Genomic DNA, 23,056 nt, shown 5'->3' with positions numbered 1-23,056 from the left:
GGAACAAAACAAGACTTGTACAATATGTGCCATAAAAATTTAGGTTTTCTCCCATAACTCACTGTAATGCAAAACAGAAGTTGAGTACAACCTTTAATGCAATTTCTCCTATTAGACAATGTCATACTGACAGATTTATAGTACACGGTCTCAGTAGAATTCTACGTCTGAGTCCTGTTTATATGACAGACCTTAAGCGGTCTTGTCGTAGATAACTGTGATGTATTTAATTGTGTATTAGATCCTGAAGATTCAAAATGCTGGCTTTGTTTTGATGGGCCAATGACAATGATTGGCAAACCCCTTCCTCTCCAAGCACCACTTCATTGCTACATGCACCATTAGCAGTTGTGCACCACAGCAGTGAATGGTACATACCTGTCAGATTGTTGTCCCAATCAAGACATAGCAATCTTCATTGAGACAGAATAATGCCCTCAAATTGGGTGTCACCAACATAAATCAAGAACATTGGAAGGTATGAGAAAAGACTGGTATAAAAGTGGCAGTATTACTAGAACGACTCATCCCAAGTGCTTTATTTAGACTAGAAATGCTTTATCCAGACACAGTTGATTTCTCAAATCAGTGTGGTGAATCATTTTTAACATTCATCACAATTTTTTGAGTTTTATAATTGGTCGAAAAGTTTAAATTTAAACTGTAGTTACTGTGCAAATGACGTTTGCTCGATGATAGTAGCGTTTGGAGTTTAAAATATATATATATATTTTGAATTAAGGTTATGTGAAGTTAAAAATAATATTTGTTTGTGTTTAGAATGTAAAAAAAAACCTATCAATTTTAGTACAAATAGAAAATCTGAACCTGAGATATAAGTGTTGTAGGGTTGAGTCTCCCATATCCAAAATGCTTGGGTATTTTGGATATCGGAATATTCCGTATTTTGGAATAATTGCATATCATAATGAAATATATTGGGAATGGAACCCAAATCTAAACACAGGATGCATTTATGTGTTATATACACCTTATACACAAAGCCTGCAGGTAATTTTATACAATATTTTCAGTAATTTTGTGGCTCAAACAAAGTTTGTTTACATACATGAAATTCGATTATGTTACCTTATACACAAAGCCTGAAGGTAATTTTATACAATATTTATAATTATTTTGTACGTTAAACATAGTTTGAATACATCGAACCATCAAAAAGCAAAGGTTTTACTATCTCAGTCATGTGAAAATAATTTCGTATTTCGGAATATTTGGATATGGGAGACTCAACCTGTACAAGTCTTGTTGCAATACTTTTTAATAAGCTGCAGCATAAATACGATTGCAGAGGGAATGTTGCTGCCAGCAGGCTTATATATTATTAAATAAGCCCCATAACGTCAGTAAAGCCAGTATCACGTGGTTTACTAGAACCATGCTTATAGTAGAAAGTGCAGGCAACAGTTTCCCATCTATCTACACTAGCGGTTCTCCACATCGGTCCTCAGGACGCCAAACAGTTTGTTTTCTAGGTCACCTGTGGCTTTATAAAATGTGACAGTAGGTGATATACCTGTGCAGCTGCTAGGTGGTCTGGAAAATTTGGGGTCCTGAGGACCGAGGTTGAGCAACACTGTTTTAAACTAAACCGCTTTTTGAATGCTGCCTACAGTGCTTGTACAGTGTGACAGTAATGTAGCACTCACATCGCCTGACATGCAAAAGCATTGTTATTGCTGGTAAAATACATGGAGAAAGTCTTTAGTACAGGTAATACAGGTGAGACAGAGGAAGGTGTAAGGGTGCATTATTATTATTAGTAGTATAGGTGAGTATAAGGGTGTATCAGTGTAGGTAGGGTAGGTGTGAGGGTGCGTTAGTGTGGGTAGTATAGATGGGAGAAGGGTAGATGTGATAGTGTCGATAGTAGTAATAGTGTTTAAGTGTGGGTAGTACAGGAGGGGAGTAGGGTAGGTGTTAGTAGTATTGGGGGAATAAGATACAGATGTGTCCACCTATACACCTATCCTGAAATTGCGATAAATGGGACTATTGCATCGTAGCCGCACAATGCAAACTTTTCATAAAATATGCATCTTAATCTGCTACTTTATGCCAATACCTTTGCGACAAGAAATACTAATCCTAAGTACACTATTAGCGACTTAGTACACTATTAAGACAAATTAAGAAGCAAAATTCAGAGGTCATAGTGTGGGTCATATAGGATGGAGTCAGACAACCTAATAAAGAGGTGAATTTTCAGAGAGCGCTGAAAGATTTGAAGACTGTAGAAGAGTCTAATTGGGTGACTTATGACATTGCATAAGTGGGTGGTGGCATGGGAGACATCTTGTAGGATCGAGGGAGAGGTGGTTACCAGAGGCAAGCTGTAGCTTAGAGGTGGATCTAAGAGGGCAAGAGAGAGAGAGGGGGGTTTATTTACTAATGGTGCCTACACACATAGTGATTTTTTTTACACGATTTGCCCGAATTCGACGAATCGTGATGACAAATCGTGTAAATTATGCCCAAATCGTGAGTTCCTACTCACGATGCCGATGCGTGTCCCCGCTCGTCGTACATCGCATCTTCAGATCTGCCGTGCTGTAGGGCAGATTTGCCAATCTGGGACACAATGCACTGGAGAAAAGTCTGCATGCACGGTAGATGTTAAGTCAGATTGGACAGTTTTTACTCCAAATCGTGACCACAACTGCCGGGGAGCTGCCTGGGGAGAGTTCAGGGGAAATCGTGCCTCAGGTCGGATTGTGAGCACATCGCTATATGTGTAGGCACCTTAAGTGTCGGGTTGATGCCCAATATTTAAAAGGGCAGTGCTTTTACTATGAAGACTAAACGCCAACAGAACTGTCGGGTTTTATAACCCGACACTTGGTAAATAAACCCGAGTATTTTGAGATAAAATTTGAATATATATGGTGTTTTGTTGTTGAGGGATTTGTAGGGTAGGTTTAGAAATTTGAAATGGAGTGTGGAGGACAGAGGGAGCCAGTGTAGGGATCTGTTGTATGGAAGATGTGGAGTGATGAGAGAAGACCAGTCTTGCTTCAGTATTTAGGACTGATTGAAGCAGGGACATATAGGTGAGGGGTAAGTCAGATAGGAAGAGTTTACAGTAGTCAGTGCAGGTTGGGTATGAAATCCCGGCTGTCGGGATGCCACTGGTCAGAATCCCGACACCCATAGGAAGGAATGGTAAGTACTTTTCTAACGCCTAACCTCCCCCCCTAGTGCATAAAACGAACCTCCCCTCCCCGGTGCCTAAACCTAGCCACCCCCCCTAGTGCCTAAACCTTACCTCCCCTTCCCCGCACCCTAATACTAACACTCCCTACCCGATGCCTAACCCTGCCCCTAGTGCCTAACCCTAACCCCGCTACCTAACCGTAAACTCCCCCTAACACCCCGATACTTACCTTCGGGATGCCGGCGGTCGGGGTACTGGAATCCCGACCTCTTGGGATTTCGGCGCCAGTGTTCAGACCGTCAGCATCCCGCACGCCGGGATGCCGACTACATCCTGTCAGTGCAGGATGTTACAAAAGAGTAAATAAGAGCTTTAGTTGCACCTTGTGTAAGAAGATGGTGGTAGTGTGAGGTATAGGTGACTTCTTTCCCACAAAAATCCACAATTGTATTGCTGAAGATTCAGAGTACTGTTGGATTATGTAATGGACGAGTACCTGCAATAGATTCTGCTGTCTAATATCCTACACTGTCTTATGATGTAATCTTTGAAATCAAATGTTTAAATAGTTCTTTTCTGTCAACAAATCTCCCCCGCTGTGTAATCTACAAGTGCGTATTCATCCAGAGTTTGTAGTTGGGTTTGGAAAGCAACGGACGGATTTGAAACAATGTGCCATAGAGAGCCGAGTCTCTCTCTCGTAATTCACTGTAACACAAAACAGAGCCTCAGTCAGCTCTTTAATGTGGTTTCTCTTATTTGAAAATTACATCAGTATCTTTCCATTCTTTCTTTGCAATTTTTTTTTTTTACCTCCAAAAATGGTTCACAGATTGAAAGTTTGTGCCAGTGCAGGGAACATGATCCATGAGAACTTTTCATTCGATGAAATTAAGTGTTGTATATAAACAAATGTAAAATAACAACAGCGAATGGCGTGTACTGTACATGACCCCTGCGCTGCACCCAATTACAGACTTCGTCAGCAACTCCCAAGCTCTTTAAAGGGAGTTTCCACCTTTAGATAACTTTCCGGTATTGCCTAGTAGATGCCCTTCTAAAATTATCATGCAATATCTTTCTGTATCTGCTTGCCTTCATTCTGTGCTTTTAGGGAAGCTTTTATATCATCGGGAGGTTTCTGTTTCTTTTTTTGCGTTGGGTACAACGCTGCACTGGATACATTTAAATCGAGAGAACAGCTTTGAGTTGTACCCAAGGGCATAAAAAATAAACAATATTATCTGAGGGGATGGCGTAGTTGAAAAGAACAGAAGGAAATTGGAACTATACTCCCCTATTGTATGTTTTAAGGCCGACATTCATTTTGTGAGTCTGCAAAGGACACATACAGTGCATCCGGAAAGTATTCACAGCGTTTCTCTTTTTACACATTTCGTTATGTTACAGCCTTATTCCAAAATGGAATAAATTAATTTTTGTCCTCAAAGTTCCCCATAATACCCCATAATGACATACCCCATAATGACAACGTGTAAAAAGTTTTTTTTAGATTTTTGCAAATTTAATAGAAATAAAAAACTAAGAAATCACATGTACATAAGTATTCACAGCCTTTGCCATGATGAGCTTCATGGCAAAGGCTGTGAACACTTATGTAATTGAGCTCAGGTGCATCCTGTTTCCACTGATCATCCTTGAGATGTTCCTACATCTTGATTGGAGTCCACCTGTGGTAAATTCAGTTGATTAGACATGATTTTGAAAGGCATACACCTGTCTATATAAGGTCCCAAACTTGACAGTGCATGTCAGAGCACAAAACAAACATGAAGTCCAAGGAATTGTCTGTAGACCTCCGAGACAGGATTGTTTAGAGCACAGGTTCTCAAACTCGGTCCTCAGGACCCCAAACAGTGCATGTTTTCCAGGTCTCCTCACAGAATCACAAGTGAATTAATTAGCTCCACCTGTGGAGCTTTTAAAATGTGTCAGTGAGTAATGACTACACCTGTGCTCCTGCTGGGTGACCTGGAAAATATGATCTGTGTGGGGTCCTGTGGACCGAGTTTGAGAACCACTGGTCTAGAGGCACAAATCTGGGGAAGGGTACAGACAAATATCTGCTGCTTTGAAGATCCCAATTAGCACAGTGGCCTCCATCATCGTAAATGGAAGAAGTTCAAAACCACCTGGACTCTTCCTAGAGTTGGGCGGCCATCTAAACTGAGCGATCGTGGTAGAAGGGCCCTAGTCAGGAGGTGACCAAGAACTCTCTGTCAGAGCTACAGCATTCCTCTGTGGAGAGAGGAGAACCTTCCAGAAGGACAACCATCTCTGCAGCAATCCACCAATCAGGCCTGTATGGTAGAGTGGCCAGACGGAAGCCACTCTTTAGTAAAAAGCACATGGCAGCCTGCCTGGAGTTTTCCAAAATACTCCTGAAGGACTCTAAGACCATGAGAAACAAAATCCTCTGGTCTGATGAGACAAAGATTGAACTCTTTGGCGTGAATGCAAGGCGTTATGTTTGGAGGAAACCAGGCACCGCTCATCACCAGGCCAATACCATCCCTACAGTGAAGTATGGTGTTGGCAGCATAATGGTGTGGGGATGTTTTTCAGCGGCCGGAACTGGGAGACTAGTCAGGATAGAGGGAAAGATGAATGCAGCAATGTACAGAGACATCCTGGATCAAGAGTGGTCTTGACCTCAGACTGAGTCGACTGTTCATCTTTCAGCAGGACAACGACCCTAAGCACACAGCCAAGATATTAAAGGAGTGGCTTCAGGACAACTCTGTGAATGTCTTTGAGTGGCCCAGCCAGAGCCCAGACTTGAATCCGATTGAATATCTCTGGAGAGATCTGAAAATGGCTGTGCACCGACGCTTCCCATCCAACCTGATGGAGCTTGAGAGGTGCTGCAAAGAGGAATGGGTGAAACTGCCCAAAGATAGGTGTGCCAAGCTTGTGGAATCATATTCAAAAAGACTTGAGGCTGTAATTGCTGCCAAAGTTGCATCAACAAAGTATTAAGCAAAGGCTGTGAATACTTATGTACATGTGATTGCTTCTTTATTTTTATTTTTTTTAATTAAATTTGCAAAAATCTCAGAAAAACTTTTTACACGTTGTCATTATGGGGTATTGTGTGTAGAATTTTAAGGACAAAAAATGAATTTATTCCATTTTGGAATAAGGCTGTAACATAACGAAATGTGGAAAAAGTGAAGCGCTGTGAATACTTTCCGGATGCACTGTACAGTATATGCTTACTATAGCATACTGTCCAACATTGTGGGCTAAAGAATCAGGACAAAATAAGCCCTGCCACCAATCCACTGAACCCCACCCTGATCCTAGTCAGAGCTCCCACTTTTGAATGAAACTCCGCCCCCTGTTGGGAAAGCCCTAACCCATTTGATGTCTGCTGCTTGGCACTGTCACACTGACATTAGGACACTTGGGTGGTATGCTCATTAAAAAAATTAACTGGGCAGTTTAGCTCTCCTTTCTTAAGCTACAAAAGACCCACACATTACCGTTAAAGTAAGTTTTAGAAATACATTTAATTTTTAAAAAAAAGAGTCACCTATCTGTAATAACATGTTAGGATGCATCTTAATGTAAGGTAAACAAGTGTTACAAGCTAGAACAGAGCGTTCTGACAATACAGCAGGAATGGGGACTGACTGCATCACTGGTCTAACTTGAGCAGGGCAGATCAAAGCTTAAAATGCTGATTGGTTGCTATAAGTTATTAAGCATTTGCACTGTTATTATTTATAGATTTATTCCCTCCACGCAGAAGGCCTTGAATTTTACTGGTACTCATGAGGATTCAGTAAACATCCTATATTTTCAATGAAACGCTTTTTGCATCTGTATGGAAAAACCACAGGAAATTGCATTTGTAGGCACATTTTAACCTGTGTAATAAACATTTAAATACAGACAAATAGCACGTGTAATAAAGTCTCTATACCCCTTTACGTACACAATTTATTTAAGACAAAACATTAGGACCTTAACTTTGAAGAGGTGGCTCTAGATAGGTAGTAAGAAGGACTGACACTTTCACTTGCTATCGATTCGCAGGGCACAGTTCCAGTAAGAAGTTATGGGTGTGGTATGATATGTCAACATTACATCATAACTGTAGATATTGTAAATATTGACCTAATGACTACATAATGTAACTACAAGCGGGAAGGACTTCTGAAACATGGCAGAACAAGTGTGGTGTTTGGGAAGGTTTGTGATGCCTGTGTGTTTCCTTATAGGTGGATTTAACAACTGTTTTTTTCTGTCACCCTCTGTCTTGTACTCACTCTCTCTACTATCTATCTATCTATCTATCTATCTATCTATCTATCTATCTATCAAATTTCTGTACAATATATTGAAGTGATTTTTATATATGTATGTCACTATGGTCATGATGTCAACATTGACCATGTCAACATTCATCATATAGACACTGATGAAATGTTGGCATGTTAGAATGTAACAGCTGTAGTGGTTCCAGCTGCATCTTCCGGGTTCTTGCGGTCATGTGACTGTCAGTGCAAGGGCAGGACCTCAGATTCCCCAGCTTAAGTATTCTCTAATCCCTAACCCTCCCATTAGGGCCTAACCGTTACACCACTAACAATGTCAACATCATAACTGTCGACATTGTAAATGTCGACCTAATGACTACATAATGTAACTACAAGCTGGAAGGACTTCTGAAACATGGCAGAACAAATGTGGTGTTTGGGAAGGTTTGTGATGCCTGTGTGTTTCCTTATAGGTGGATTTAACCACTCTCTCTACATTCTATCTATCTATCTATCTATCTATCTATCTATCTACCTATCTATGTCATATTAATCTATCTGTCTGTTTATCTATCTAACACATTACTGTACAATATATTGAAGTATTATATATATAATATATATATATATATATATATATATATGAGAGAATATTTCTTGACAGTTGTATTAATAAATAACAGAGTATATTCCATATAAAATAAACTTAAATACAAATATGCATTTTCACCCTTTAAATGGGAATCTTTCCTGCCACAGTCCAAAAGAAAATGTTAAGCAGATAATGCAAGTAGATGGCTGCGACATAATATAATATAGCAGCCAAACTAACTAATGAATTACTATCAACTGGAGCGGTCAATTCACAATTAGCCAATCAGAGGGGGCTAACTAGTACTGCTGATTGTGTCTTATACCACTAGCAAAACAACTGTATATGTGACTACGACCAAGTTACAGCTAGCTGACCACATCCATACTGCACTGCCTCTACAGTCATAAGTGCACATGTACCAGGTACTGTACAACCAATTCTGTTTCTATAAAAAGGCCAATAAAGGTGTTAACTTATTTTGTCTTTCTTTCTTCTTCCGGGTTCATAGAGATCCACAGGGATACCATGGGGATATTATGGTTGAAGAGATCCAGGCACCAAACAGTTAAAGCTTCAGCTCCCACGATGCCTCGGGTCCTCCTCCATATATACCCCACCCCTAGCCACAGGCATTCAGTTGTTCGTTTGCTGCCGCAGGATTAAGACACACCTTTGTAGCAGGGGACTGCTCAGGCAGTCCTAAGCTTTTATTTCATGTTTTATTTTATTCTTATGTTTTTGGGTTGTCAGTACTAAGCGTCTGAATTAAGACACATATACTGCGACTCCATCTACCTCCGCCAGGCCGCAACACCAGTAACGGGGCTGGTGACTCAGGCGGGTCTCGGCTGAGCTTGCTAGCAGCAATGCTGGGACCCGGTCTGCAACCGGATGCACGGAGATGTCAGGTAAGGCGATTCCTCGCTTATAAGGAATCGTGCGCGGTAGTCCTTGCTTCCTGCACCAGAGACGCATCGGAAGCCGCTGCAGTCAGGACCCAGCAGCATCCACGTCCTTATTAGACCGCCGGGTCCTTATCGTCTGACGCCGGGGATTGGCAGCAGATGCATCTGTTGCTATGAGGCCAGCGTACCCGGCTGGCTGATGCAGCTTAGGGGGAAGTAGGCAGTTCCTCCCCCTACCTAGATGCAGACCCATCAAAGGTTTTCACGCGTCTGGGTTGTTCCGCCTACCCTTCGCGTGTATATGAGATGCTCACAGTCCACTCTCGGTGCGCTGCTGTAGCTGATTGTCTCAGGAGGGCTTGGGTCAGTCTCCCTTGGTTAAGGTATATAGGCCCTGATTCAGAGCCGGACGCTCTGACCAGAGCGCTCGCTCTGAATCAGGGCACACCTCCATAAATATGGAGCGTCCTCCTGGACGCTCGTATAGCTGTGGCTCACCACCCACAGCATATACGAGCGTGCAGGATGATGGTCGCGATGGTCTTGACCATCGCCACTGCGAGCAGAAGCCTGCGGTTGAGTTTTTCAACCGCAGGGCCAGGAGTGATTTTGGCTCTATCAGAGCCAAAATCACTCCCACTGACATCACTAGTGATGTCAGTGGGGCCGGCTTCTGACGGTAGGCGTTCTCTTGGGAACGCCTCCGTCTCGCAGGCACGCCCCCGGCACGCCCACCAAAAGGGGCGTGCTGTCAATCAACATCGACAGCACGCCCCCTTTGATCAGACAAAACGAGCGAAGGAAAGTCCTTCGCTCGTCGCGTCTCACGCATGCGCACGACGGAGCTCCCTCCGTCGTGCGCATGCGCAGTGCACACCATCGACCCACTTCCGAGCGGACAGCCGCTCGCGAGTGGGTCTGAATCAGGCCCATAGTTCTCTATATCCTACCATTCCTGATATTTCTGTAGTTGATTTAGAGTCTATTGTAAGTATATTACATATGCATTGTATGTGACTGTTTGCTAGTTGCTGCATTGATACTGTCTTTTATTTCTGTCTGTCAATTATATCTATCACTGTTTTTCTCTCCATCCCTGTGGGGTGGAGGTTGTCTTTGGGTACTTCATGTTTACTAAGTATTTGTGAAAGCTATTACATAACATTGCATTTACTGCCTTTATTTTGAACATGTCAAAAGATAAAGGTAAACAGGAGGGGGGCAGTGAGGCTCCTGTGTTGGTTTCATGTAAATCCTGTATGGCCAGTTTGTCCACTCAGGACGTAAAGGACGGTTTGTGTGTTGTCTGTTAATGAAGAGCCACCTCACTAGTCCAGTTTACCTGTCTCTGGACAAGAGCCATCTTGGTTATCCTCTTTGTCCCAGGTAATGAAGCAGTTTGTGGATCCTATGGCTGCTCCCACACTGCCTCCTTGGATAGGGTGTACACAGCATGCCATATTTTGCACCTCCTATGCATCCTTCCTAGAAGGATGTTTATGGCCATTCTAGCAGAATATGGCACCATCTAATGTTAAAAGCAGACCAGCTGTTACTAAGGCACCTAAGCGCAAGTTATCTTTTTATCAGTCTGCTCAACATATGGATTCAGACGCATCATCAGAGGAATCAGATGATGTGCAGGGTTCCTCTCCTGGGTCTAGCTCGGAGGAGGAGGACCATCCCTCCACAGTGGATGTTCCTTCTTTGGTGATGGCGGTTAAATCAATCCTAGATATTCAGGATGATGAACTAGTTCATAGTAAGAAGGCTCCAGTGTTTAAACACCACTGGAAGGTGGCCAAAACGGAGTTTCCTATATCTGAACAGCTCACTGAGGCATGGGGTAACCCGGACAAACGGTTTAAGTGAATAAAAGAATAACATCCTTGTATCCTTTCCCAGTTTCTGTATGTGCTAAGTGGGAGGTACCCCCTACGGTGGATGCTTTTAATTAGAAATGCTACATTGCCTATTCTGTTAGCATCTTCTCTTAAGGATTCCACAGATAAAAAATAGCGAAGCATGTCTTAAGGCAATATTTTCATCATCTGTTACTCGTCCAACTATGGCTGGAGCCTGGGTAGCCAAAGATTCTGGAAGATTCTCTACCAGATGCTACCGGAGAACAGATGATGTATATCTCCCATATACGGGCCCTTTGGTTAAGATCCTGGAAAGCTGATACAGGTTTAAAGAAGGCTCTGGAAGTCTTTCCTTTCTATGGAAAGGTACTTTTTGGAGCAGCGTTAGATAAAATAATAGCTACTCTGGCGGCTTCAAAGTCAGCAGGTCTGCTATCTATGGCTACAAAAAAGTCTAGGCAGGTTTCTTTTCGGTCCTTTCATCCTCGGACGAGCAAGGGAACAGTCTTCCTCTAAGCCGTCTAGTTTTCGCAAGACAACGGGGCGACAAACTAAGAGGTCCATCTTCTAAACTGGAAGACAAATTCTCGGCCTGATGGGGCGGGCCTCTTTCTGGGGGATCCCAGGGTGGGAGGCTGACTTCTTCAGTTTGCGGATTACTGGCGTCAGACAACAACAGATGCCTGGTTCCAAGAAGTGGTCTCTCAGGGGTATGCTTTCACTTTCAGGAGGCATCCTCCCAAGAAGTTTGTTTTGCACAGATCCTCCATCAGATGCGGTCAAGGCCTTGGCCCTTTAAGAAGCCATTCATTCCCTGCTGCAGGCATGGGTAATAATCCCGGTTCCTGTAACGAAGGGTTATTATTCCAATCAATTCTTGGTTCAGAAACCGAATAGGGCTCAATGCCCTATTCTAAATCTAAAAACCGTCAACAGGTTTATCGTATAGGAAACTCTCCGGTCAATTATTTTGGCAATGGAGCCCTGGGGATTATATGATTTCCCTGGACAATCAGGAATATCTACATGTTCCTATTATGCCATCCCACCAACAATTTTTATAGTTTCCTGTCCTTCAGCAACATTACCAATTTCAGGCACTACCCTTTGGCCTATCTACGGCTCCTCTGGTATTTACCAAACTAATCGCAGTCATGACGGCCTATCTCAGGAGTCAGGGGGTCAAAATACTACCATATCTGGACGACCTTCTGATATTGGCGCAGACTCCGATTGCTTTACAAAACCATCTTCAACTGACCATAGCCTACCTACAAAAGCACTGCTGGATCATCAATTGGAAGAAATCATTGCTTTCTCCAACACAGCAGATGGTACATCTGGGAGCTCTTCTGGATTCTCAGGCTCAAAGGGTGTTGCTCCCAGAGTACAAGATTTCGGCTCTATCATTGCGAATACACAAGCTGCTACACAAGCAAAGGGTATCCTTTCTGTTAGCGATGCAGGTCCTCGGATCAATGGTATCCACCTTCGACATGGTGGGGTATGCTCCGTTCCATTCCAGGCCTCTGCTAAGATTGATACTGTCATATCTCCAGGTGCATATGACAGTATCATCTAGTAAGGTCCCAAAGGATCCTTCTCACTCCAGAGGTTCATCACTGTGGTGGCTGAAAAAGGACCATCTGAACAAAGGACGCCCATTCTGGATTCCAAATTGGATGCTTCTCACAATGGACACCAGTCTTCGCGGATGGGGGGGCAGTGACAGGTCATCACACCTTCCAGGGTAGATGGACGAATCAAGAAAGTCATCTGCCAATAACATTCTGGATCTGCAAGCTTATACAAAGCATTTATCATGGCACAGGACCTGCTCCAGGGCAGGCCGGTTCAGATCCAGTCCGACAACGCGACTACAGTGGCCTATCTCAACCATCAGGGAGGCACAAGAAGTTATGCAGCCATAAAAGAAGTGACAGAGGTACTGATTTGGGCAGAACATCCTCTACCTGCCATCTGGGCAATATTCATACTGGGAGTACTCAATTGGGAAGCAGGCTTCCTATGTCGCCAGGACATACACGCCGGAGAGTGGTCTCTTTACCCGGGAGTTTTTCAGCTCCTGGTAAACATGAGGTCTACCAGGAATAGATCTCATGGCCTCACGTCACAACCGCAAGGCCTGCAGGTACGGGTCCAGGTCAGAGACCCATCAGCATTTTACATAAAAGGGGAGACTGCACTGGCAGTAAGATGGGACTTCAAGCTGGCATATCTCTTTTCTCCTATTTCCCTCCTCCCAAGAGTTCTCAGGAAATTCAAGCAGGAGAGCGGAACAGTGATACTGGTGGCTCTGGCTTGGCCCAGACGTCAGTGGTTCACCAACATGCTGAATCTATCCATAGGCAGTACGTATCTTCTTCCTCTATTGCAGGATCTACTAACGCAGGGTCCCTACTGGCATCCGGACTTACCTTGTCTGGCTTTGATGGCGTGGCTCCTGAATCTTCCATCTTAAGAGCGAAGGGTTTTTCCAGTTCTGTAATTCAGACGATGCTTAGGGCACGGAAGCCTGCCTCTGCCAGCATCTATACAGGATTTGGCATTGTTTTGGTCAATGGTGTTCCCACAGAAATTATGATCCTAAGGTGTTTAGGATTTCCAGGGTACTGTTTTTTCTCTGAGGTCTACACCTGGCTACATTGAGAGTGCAGGTTTCTGCACTAGCAGTCTGGTTCCAGAGGAAGATTGCGTCATAACCAGATGTTACAATTTTTTTTCAAGGTGTTCTGAGAGTTCAGCCTCCTTTTGTTCCACCAGTCGCACCGTGGAATTTGTTTTTGATTTTTGAGGGGTTACAAGTTCCCCCATTTGAACCTCTGGACTCTGTAGACTTAAAATGGTTGACAGCAAATGCACTTTTTTTCCTCGCTATCTCTTCTGCACGCAGAGTTTCTGATTTGGCAGCGTGCTCTTGTCGCTCTACATTTTTTTATTTTCTACATTTTTTTATTTTTCACCAGGATAGTGCTGTTCTTCGTACAAGGGAGCGTTCCCTTCCTGTCATGTTTTCATGTAAATGAAGAAATTGTAGTTCCAGCATTTCAGGCTCCAGATCTTTTTGTAGGTGAAGCCACCCTGGATGTAGTTCGTGCTCTCCGTATGTATGTGGAGCGTACAAACTCTGTTAGAAAATCAGATGCACTTTTTGTATTATATGGTTTTCACAAATGAGGATGGCCAGCTAACAAGCAGATGACTACTCATGACTATCTCTCTGGTGTACGCACAGGCTGACCTCCCATGGTGCCTCTGCTGAACAGGTGTGTAAGGCAGCCACATGGTCATCTGTCCACACTTTATTAGGTTCTATGCCTTTTGCCTTTCAGGATGCTTCCTTTGGACGACAAGTTTTCCTTTCTGCTCAGGAGCATCCCTCACCCTAGGAGTACTGTTTTAGGACATCCCCATGGTATCCCCGTGGATCCAAATGGACCCTGAAGAAGAAAATTAGAGTCATGGTAGACTTACCTTGATAACTCCTTTTCTTCGAGGTCCATAGTTTCCACACTGATACACCTGACTGCTTGGGTAATTTTTTCTTTCGGTCACGGTTTCCCTAATCTTGTGTAAGAGTGTTTCTGGTGTAAGATTGCTATTAATTCTCCTCTTTCGTTCTCCTGCCTTGAGGCTTGTTAACAAAACTGAAGTCCTATGGCTAGGGGCGGGGCATATGTGGAGGAGGACCCGAGGCATCTTTGGAGCTGAAAGCTTTAACTGTTTGGTGCCTGGATCTCTCCAACCACATTATCCCCGTGGTATCCCTGTGGACCCTATGGACCTCGAAGAAAAGTAATGATCAAGGTCAGTCTACCATAACTCTAATTATTTTACAAATTTCATGATGCGATATTGGCTGTTTTGATCACTATATTGCTTTCTTAAATTATAAAAATGTAGTTGCTCTCTGCATTCGTGATACTGTGCACACATGCTTTTTAAAATCTCCCGTTTGGCTGTGAGGTATATTGCACAAGGGCAATCTCTAGCAAGATTTGTGCTCAGGATGTTGATAGTATATACAATTATTGCATTCACATTTTATGAGCAAACCTGGTGTCCTGCCCTCCATTAATGTTGCATTTTACATAAAAGGGGAGACAGTAACATATCTCTTAATTTTCAGGTTCCTGCCAGAACACAAAAGAGTTTCACTTAAAGTGCTCCCTGGTAACTCTACAGGGATTTTGGATCACTCAAGAGAATTAGTGGTCAAGTCACAAAATGATGCCGTGGAAGATGCAACTTGTCATTCTGAGCAGCAGATAGGAGAAAATGTGATGCAACAATCGGAGAAACTAATTAATATTCAAACTTCGCTAAAAGAGAATTATTCTGAAGCTGATCATGTGATGTCAAACGCATCCTCCGCTAGTTTAAGCAGTGATTCCCAGAGGCCTTTGCATATTGTCTGGCCTCACAGATGGTAAGAATTTGATTTTTTTTCTTTATATAATGTGTGTGGACATATGTACATGAATATGTTTGGAGATTTATTTATATGTTTAACTGTATGGAGTTACCAAACCAACAATCTGTTTTGTATTATTTTTATCACGGCTGCACCCAGCAAATTAGTGGTCTTTACTTGGGATTTGGCCTCAGCAGAAAGTAATCATTATTTTCATGTTATGTTTTCATACTGCAGACAATACACCTATTTGTTTCATACTGGAAGCATTGTGACATACCACGTAATCACTGCAGACACACACTTCTAGAGTTCAGCTTGCCTCCGAAAATAAATTAGGATTTAAAGAGGTAAAATGTCCAGATAATCTTGCGGTATTGGGCACGAACATTTTAATCTAGTTTTTATTCCTCGCAGTTTGTTTAATCTGCATGTGGCCTGATTAGACTTCAATTCATCCACAGATTATGGGCTGTTTATTGCAGGGCTGCTGGGATGATCACTAGGTCACATTTACTGAGAGCAAATGTTTGCAGGTGAAGTAATAATAAGTATACCACACCGACTGGGCAAATCGCCTTTACAAAGGATTTGACTTCCAGCACATAAATTCCAGAAGCTCTCGCAGATCATCGGCAGCATCTGCTCCCTAAAGGGATTTTCATCTCCCTTTCTAAATGTTCGAACATACAATTTAGGGATTGGAAGTTGAATCAGTCTTTGGATTTGTTTAATCAACTTCACACGTCCAGTTACACATTTCTATTTATTTTTAATCATATTTTATCAGCTAACTCTAATCTGCCCTCATGTGTCCTCCAGAACAGTTCATCGACTGCAAGAATCTTTTCAAAATACTGATTCCTTTGACATTTTTGTTTTCACACACTTTGGTCACTGATTTATAGTTTTCATATCATCTACAGTTTTTCTTAGGGGGAGATGTCCTAAGCTCTGGAAAGTGATAAATTGGAAAGTGATAAACTACCAACCAATCAACTCCTAACTGTCATGTTACAGGCTGTGCTTGAAAAATTAGTTAGAAGTTGATTGGTTGGTAGTTTATCACTCTCCAATGTATCACTTTTCAGAGCTTAGTACATCTGCCCCTTAAAGAGAACTTACACCCAATGAAAACAGCGGTTTTGTGGATGGACTAAATGTTAGTTCGCATGCAGCCAATCAGTTCTTTAGGAACCACCGTCTTGGTGTCCCAGTGAGGTCACTGGTTCCCACTGAATTTATAGACTAATACTTTCAGCCTACAGAATGGCTTCTTCCACTGTGTATAGTTGATGGGTCTAATTTAAAAGGGTTGTGCTAATTGAGCCCGTGTTCCCCTCCCCCCCCCCATTTACTTAGAATTCATTAACTAGCAAAATCAAATGGGACTGCCACTACATTCAAAATGTGTCACTCCCCATCAGAGAGCTTAGAGCAGGGGTCTTCAACCCGTGGCCCCGCGGAGCTCTGTCGGGTGGCCCGCTGACTGGGGGGAGCTGTTCCCCGCGGCCAGCCAACAGGCTCCATTTGCCAGATGCCTGCTGAGATTTTGTTACCAGCGGGCACCCGGCTCCCTACCTGCACCACGCCAGAGGCTGGAGCTCACTTCCGGCTCCCGCAGTGTGAGCAGTGCAATACGGGAGAGACGTCATGACGAATCTCCCATAGTTCAGATAGAAGAGCGGCCGGGCGGACCGGAGGCAGCAGACGCGGGGTTTAAGGTAAGTAATAGTATTATTTTTTTCTAAGCGACTTCACTACTGGGGGCACTGCTACGAGGGGGCAGTACTACTAGGGGCATTTCTATTAGGGGCATTACAATTGGGGGCACTAATACTAGGGGGCATTACTATTAGGGGAACTACTACTAGGGACATTTCTATAAGAGGCATTACTACTGGGGGCACTGCATAAGGGGCAGCACTCCTGGGGGCACTACATAAAGGGCACGACCACTACTGGGGACACTGCATAAGGGGCATTACCATTATGGGCTCTACATAAGGGGCAGCACTACTGGGGGCACTAAATAAGGGGTACTACCGCTACTGGTGGCACTACATAAGAGGCATTACCACTGTGGGCACTGCATAATGGGCAGCACTACTGGGGGCACTAAATAAGGGGTACTACCACTACTGGGGGCACCACTACAGTGGGCATTCCATTAGGGACACTACTGCTGTGGGCATTATGTGTAAGGGGCACTACTACTGTGGGTATTGTGTAAAAGGGGCACTGCTGTGTGTCATATATGAATAAGGGACACGACTATGTGGCGTAATGTGAATTGGGTGAATCAGGATTGTGCTACTGTGTGGTGTATAGCTTAGTGGCCCTCGGGCTTCGTTGAATTTTTTAATGTGGCCCACACTGTGTAAAAGTTTTAAGACCCCTGCCTTAGAGTCTTTTCTGTTCCATGCCAGCTGGACTTTCTATCACTCTTCCGGCAACCGCAGTGGGAGAGAAACCTCCAAGAATTGCATTCTTGTATACCAATGCTTCTACGCCAGACTGTGTGGTGAGCTTTTAGGGAGAAATGAACTGTGAGATGGATTGTTAACCTAAGATATCTGGAGTAGTGACCTCATGAGTTTGTGCATGAGCTTTCGAAATTCTAAGTTCAGATTTGCTGAAGAACACAACTGAGGGGATGCAAGTAGTTTGACTTGTCCTTCCCATTTAATTAGGCAATTGTCAAATTGTTAGGCTGGGTACACTCTTCAAGATATATCGCTCTCAATGAGCGAAATATCGCCAGTCCATTAGAGAGTGTGTACATCTGATATGTCTGTGCACTGCGTTGTTCACAGACTTGTCAGGTCGGCCCTGCAGCGCAGCCAATAAAAGATATATCGGTGCATCTGGCTGTGTGTACAGGTGACCCGTCGACTGCCTGTACACTTGCTGCATGGAGCCGCCTACTCTGACATCTCATCTGGGCAGGCAAGTTTAAATGCCCAGACACATCGAGCGGCCGATTGGAAAGTGTGTATAGCTCCCCAATTGGCCGCTCTGATGGCAATTTGGTCTGCTGACCAATCCTTTGTTAATAGTGTGTGCCCAGCATCGTAACTTCAAAATTGGATAAGAGACAACTACTTTGTTTTCAATTTTCCAGGCAGTTGGAAATCGTGAATTTTAGATGTGGGCAGGGTCCTCGGTTGTCTGAAGAGGGAAGAGAGAAACACAATAAATGTAATTTTTTACTTGTTCCCTTAGTGTACTCAAGTGTATGTGTACATATACAGTATGTGTGCACACACATTGCTGGCTTACAGTAGAGTTTAAAAGAAGAAGTTCCTGATTAATGTTTTCTCATTTGCGTTATTATTAATTTGTATAAAATGAAAAATCTTATTTAAGAATATTAACTGTATTACGCTATTAACCTTCTGTGTGTGTGTGTCCATTTCTGTGCTTGCACTGAATGCACGTATTTACATGTACACTTTTGTTGTAGTCTGAGAGGAAAGAAACATTGCTTTATTTTATCAGGTGAAATTATTTTTAATTTTGAGAAGAGGAGGGGGGCGGTGGGAACATGCTTCAGCACAAGCAAGTGCCAAAATGTAAAAGCAACACATTCATCCTCCTGGCTAATACAGTAGAACGGTGCAAACCTAGACGATGGCAGCCGCACAACCGGCATTAGGGCTAATTTTGAAAATCTAGCGTGCAGTCAATTTTACTGATGCCTGGGGACATACTAGGTAGAAGCTGACAAGAGAACTAATTTTGTTTGGGTTATTTAGTGGTATGCATCATCCGTGGGCTCCTCCGTGACACCCGCGATATAAAGCAGAATATTATCACACACTAAAAATTTATGTTGACATTAGATATTTGTTCAATATGTCAGCAGTATTACTTTCATAATCAAAAGAGTAAGGGAAGAGGAATGCACAATGCACTGCTTGCTCGCAGAGATCTATCTTTTTAATAACATTCTATAAGGTTAATATAGTTTACCTTTGAGAGCATACAATGAAAACGAGCAGGGTTAGCAGGAAAAATGACAGAACTCATCCACCCGAGCGGTTTCTTTGCCATTACCTAACTGAACCATGTCAGTTCTGTGGCCCGCATCTGATAGCTATTTGTTGTACAGAGAGCAGAGCATTAAAAAAAAATATCAAACTCTTAATACTATTGTGTGCCCATAACCATCTGTCACTGCTAGCCTGGAGATGAGGGAAGATTACTAGGAATAAACACGAGGCTGCAGAGCATTGGTAAAGCCTTCAGGCAAAAAACTCTTGTGGGACATCAAAGACATTCTAATTCCAAGGCAGTCAAGGATTACAGTGTGTAACCTGTGCTGACAACAGATAAATGAGTGGCAATATTGTGCCAGAGCGGCTGGCTCCTGCATCGAGTACGGGTGATGATGATGGCGATGATGATGATGATATCTCAGAGAATGGACTCTGCTGGGATAATTTTATGATAAAACACTTTTTTTCAAATGCCACTGGGTCTTGCAAGACATTTACTAGCTACAGGGGTAGCAATCAGTTTCTTTAAAATTCACTGTTCTAAGCCCATTAGAATCCTAACACAGCAAGGCTCTGCAATGTGCATCCGGAGTCTATGCAAATATGAAGGATTGAACTCCTGCCCTTTAATGTTAGGATGCTTTGTCATCTGATTTATGTAAATGGGCTCGTAGAAATACAGTTTATTTTTAATTGGTGAATATAAATTAGAAAATAAAGATTCCGGTGTGCAGGGATAAAGTATCCTGCATTCTTCTCTAACAGTGACTTATAGGCCTGATTATAGCGGCAGGAAGGAATTTATCTGTCCGGGAAGGAAACTTGTTTAAAACTTCTAAAACTTTGTGTTGTACACAGAAATAAATAACAAAATAAAATGAGCAGAGCAGCCTTAGTACTGTACCTATCTAAGTGCTTACTTTTGTATAACGCAACCATGCCTGGCTACTGCCACACAGAAAGCCTCTCTCCTGGATAAGAGATGAGGCTACAATGTTTATGTAGTAACTGTAGTTAATTTAACCATTTCCCTACTTTCATTCTTTTCAATAATACGTAACATTTTAAGATGCACTATTCGAAAAAATAAAATACTTTTAAGTCAAGTTTTTCTAGGCTCGATATACTGTCTATGTTTAGGACCTCGGACACAAAAGTTCATAAGTAGCTAATCCCTTCATTTTTAAACTATCCCCTTTCTTAGAGAAAAAATTGTATTGAGAGTTTTGGTAAGTTGCTATCACTTATGGCAGTGGTTTCCAAACTTTCTCAGTTCTCTGTAATTTTTTCAAGGCACCCCTAAATCGCAGTATCTGTGAATTCTTTTTTTGCTGATGTTTGGGCCCCTTTAAGCGGCCCATACATGGTGCGATAAATCAGCCGATCCGACGGATTGGTACGATTTGGCTGCTATATCGCACAGTATATGCGCATGTTATCGGACAGAGGGCCTGATTCAGACCGGGTCGCAAGCGCTGAGCGCACGCAACCAGGTCGATGGTGGCCCAGAGTGCATGCGCACGACGGAGCTGGCTCAGTCGTGCGCATGTGCGAGACCCGGATAGCGACGGGCAATCCGTCGCTCCGGGTCTCGTACCAAAGGGGGCGTGCTGTTGATGTTGAGTGACAGCACGCCCCCTTTGGTGGGGGGGGCCGGGGGAGTCGCTGCCCAGACGGAGGCTTTTCTCGCATAGCTATGGTCACCCACAGCTATGCGAGCGGCCAGTTGGCTGTTTTAAAAAAAAAAAATAGCACGGCCCTGATTCAGAGCGAGCACTGTCAGAGCGTCCGGCTCTGAATCAGGGCCAGAGCACGCACCCGTGGGATCTTACATCGCACCCCCAGATCTAACTGCAGGTTCAGTCGATCTGGAGGCGCGATCCCATGTAGCGCTATGCGGATGGGGGAAGGGGAAGCTGGCATATCGGTAGGTCGGCCATCCGATTGCATCATGTGTGGGGACTGCCCGATGTGTCAGACGTCGGATCGCCCGTCGCGTCGACCGGTACATATCGCACTGTGTATGGCCGGCTTAAGTCTCATTGGCAAAGAAAGGTGGTAAACATCTATTTAAATGTTTTTTGCACACCTTGCAATTATTTTTAGGTATCTTTTGTTACAATTATGTATGATTTACACAGTTTGTGTTTATTCAGCAGTATGCCCTCCAACTCAATATATTTGAGAAATGTTTAAATGGGAATGATTAATAGATTGCACATTTTGGTTGCAAAGCTGTATCTAATTGTGGCATCAGTTATATCAATTGTTTGATGACACTATTAAAAGACTGAGGCTTGCATTTCAGAAAAATGGATTTTCAACAATGTAGTTATGGGTAAAAATAAATTTTGACAATTGCGTTTTCCACACATTTTACAAGTAGCTTGGGTCATCTCCTCTTGCAGGTTGTATTAATTATTTATCATTCTCCCTGTGTTTGATACCCATTAGTAGGATGCACAATCTGGTCTACCGATACATTGGTAGCCTACTCACAGAGCTGCACTGTATCATACCAAAGGGAATTGGAAAATAAATATACTAAGAAAAAAGAACAAAAAAACCCTAAAGACGACAGAAATGTAAAGACGTGTTTGATTTGTACCTGTAACCCCCTGTAAGTGATCATGGCTGGCGCTACCATTAGGCAGCTGCCTATAGCGCCGGCCACTGGAGGGCGTCGCTGGTTTCATTAAGTGTAGTGCTGTCCACACTACACAGTAACAAACACCGCCGCCGCCGCCGCCAGTGTGTTTGTTTTAGCAGCCGATGAGAATCAGACAGGCTCTCATTGGCTGCTGCGCCCACTGCCGTAGCCGGGCTGGAGCTCACTCATTAGCTCCACCTGCCAGCTCCCACAGTGGGTGAAGGGAGAGACGTTATGACGTCTCTCCCATAGTGCAGAGCAGGAGGACGGAGGAGCGGACGGTAGTGGGCGCAGGAGCGGGGATTCAGGTAAGTATTGTTTTTCACAAAGTCTGATGAATCCTCTTTCAGTCCTGTGTCATGCCAACAGTAAAGCATCCTGAGACCATTCATGTGTGGGGTTGCTTCTCAGCCACGGGAGTGGGCTCACTCACAATTTTGCCTAAGAGCATGGCCATGAATAAAGAATGGTACCAAAACATCCTCCAAGAGCAACTTCTCCCAACCATCCAAGAACAGTTTGGTGACGAACAATGCCTTTTACAACATGAGGGAGCACCTTGCCATAAGGCAAAAGTGATAACTAAGTGGCTCTGGGAACAAAACATCGAAATTTTGGGTCCATGGCCAGGAAACTCCCCAAACCTTAATCCCATTGAGAACTACTTGTGGTCAATCAAGAGGCGGGTGGACAAACAAAAACTCACAAATTCTGACAAACTCCAAGCAATGATTAGGCAAGAATGGGCGACCATCAGTCAGTATGTGGCCCAGAAGTTGATTGACAGCATGCCAGGACGAATTTCAGAGGTCTTGAAAACGAAGGGTCAACACTGCAAATATTGACTCTTTGCATAAACTTAATGTAATTGTCAATAAAAGCCTTTGACACTTATGAAATGCATGTAATTTACTTCAGTATACTATAGTGGCATCTGACAAAAAGGTCTAAAAACACTGAAGCAGCAAACTTTGTGAAAACCAATACATGTGATTCTCAAAACTTTTGGCCATGGCTGTAATGTTTAATGTCTATCTGTGTGTCTGTTTTATGTGTACAGGGCACTGCATAGGGGGACCACTACTGGGGGGCACTGTATAATGGACTCTGCATAGGGGACCATTTCTGGGAGCACTGTATAGGGGGG

General features: G+C 43.3%; 1 protein-coding gene across 13 annotated transcripts in view; it reads left to right on the top strand.

The window, feature by feature from the left end:
• The window catches only part of QTMAN (queuosine-tRNA mannosyltransferase), a 326,625-nt gene that overhangs the window by 207,311 nt on the left and 96,258 nt on the right, over positions 1–23,056 (top strand). For 11 of the 13 annotated variants that reach the window (XM_088474928.1, XM_088474924.1, XM_088474925.1 and 8 more), the window contains one exon: positions 14,974–15,273. The exons of the other annotated variants lie outside the window; for them this stretch is intronic. In XM_088474928.1, coding sequence (XP_088331054.1) covers positions 14,974–15,273 — 300 coding nt within the window. The remainder of the gene's footprint in view (positions 1–14,973; positions 15,274–23,056) is intronic. 13 annotated transcript variants of the gene reach the window in all.

The sequence above is a fragment of the Taudactylus pleione genome, unplaced genomic scaffold (genome assembly GCF_031769625.1).
Source record: "Taudactylus pleione unplaced genomic scaffold, aTauple2 ptg000156l, whole genome shotgun sequence".
NCBI classification, from domain to species: domain Eukaryota; kingdom Metazoa; phylum Chordata; class Amphibia; order Anura; family Myobatrachidae; genus Taudactylus; species Taudactylus pleione.
This window is presented reverse-complemented; position numbering and strand designations above follow the sequence as displayed.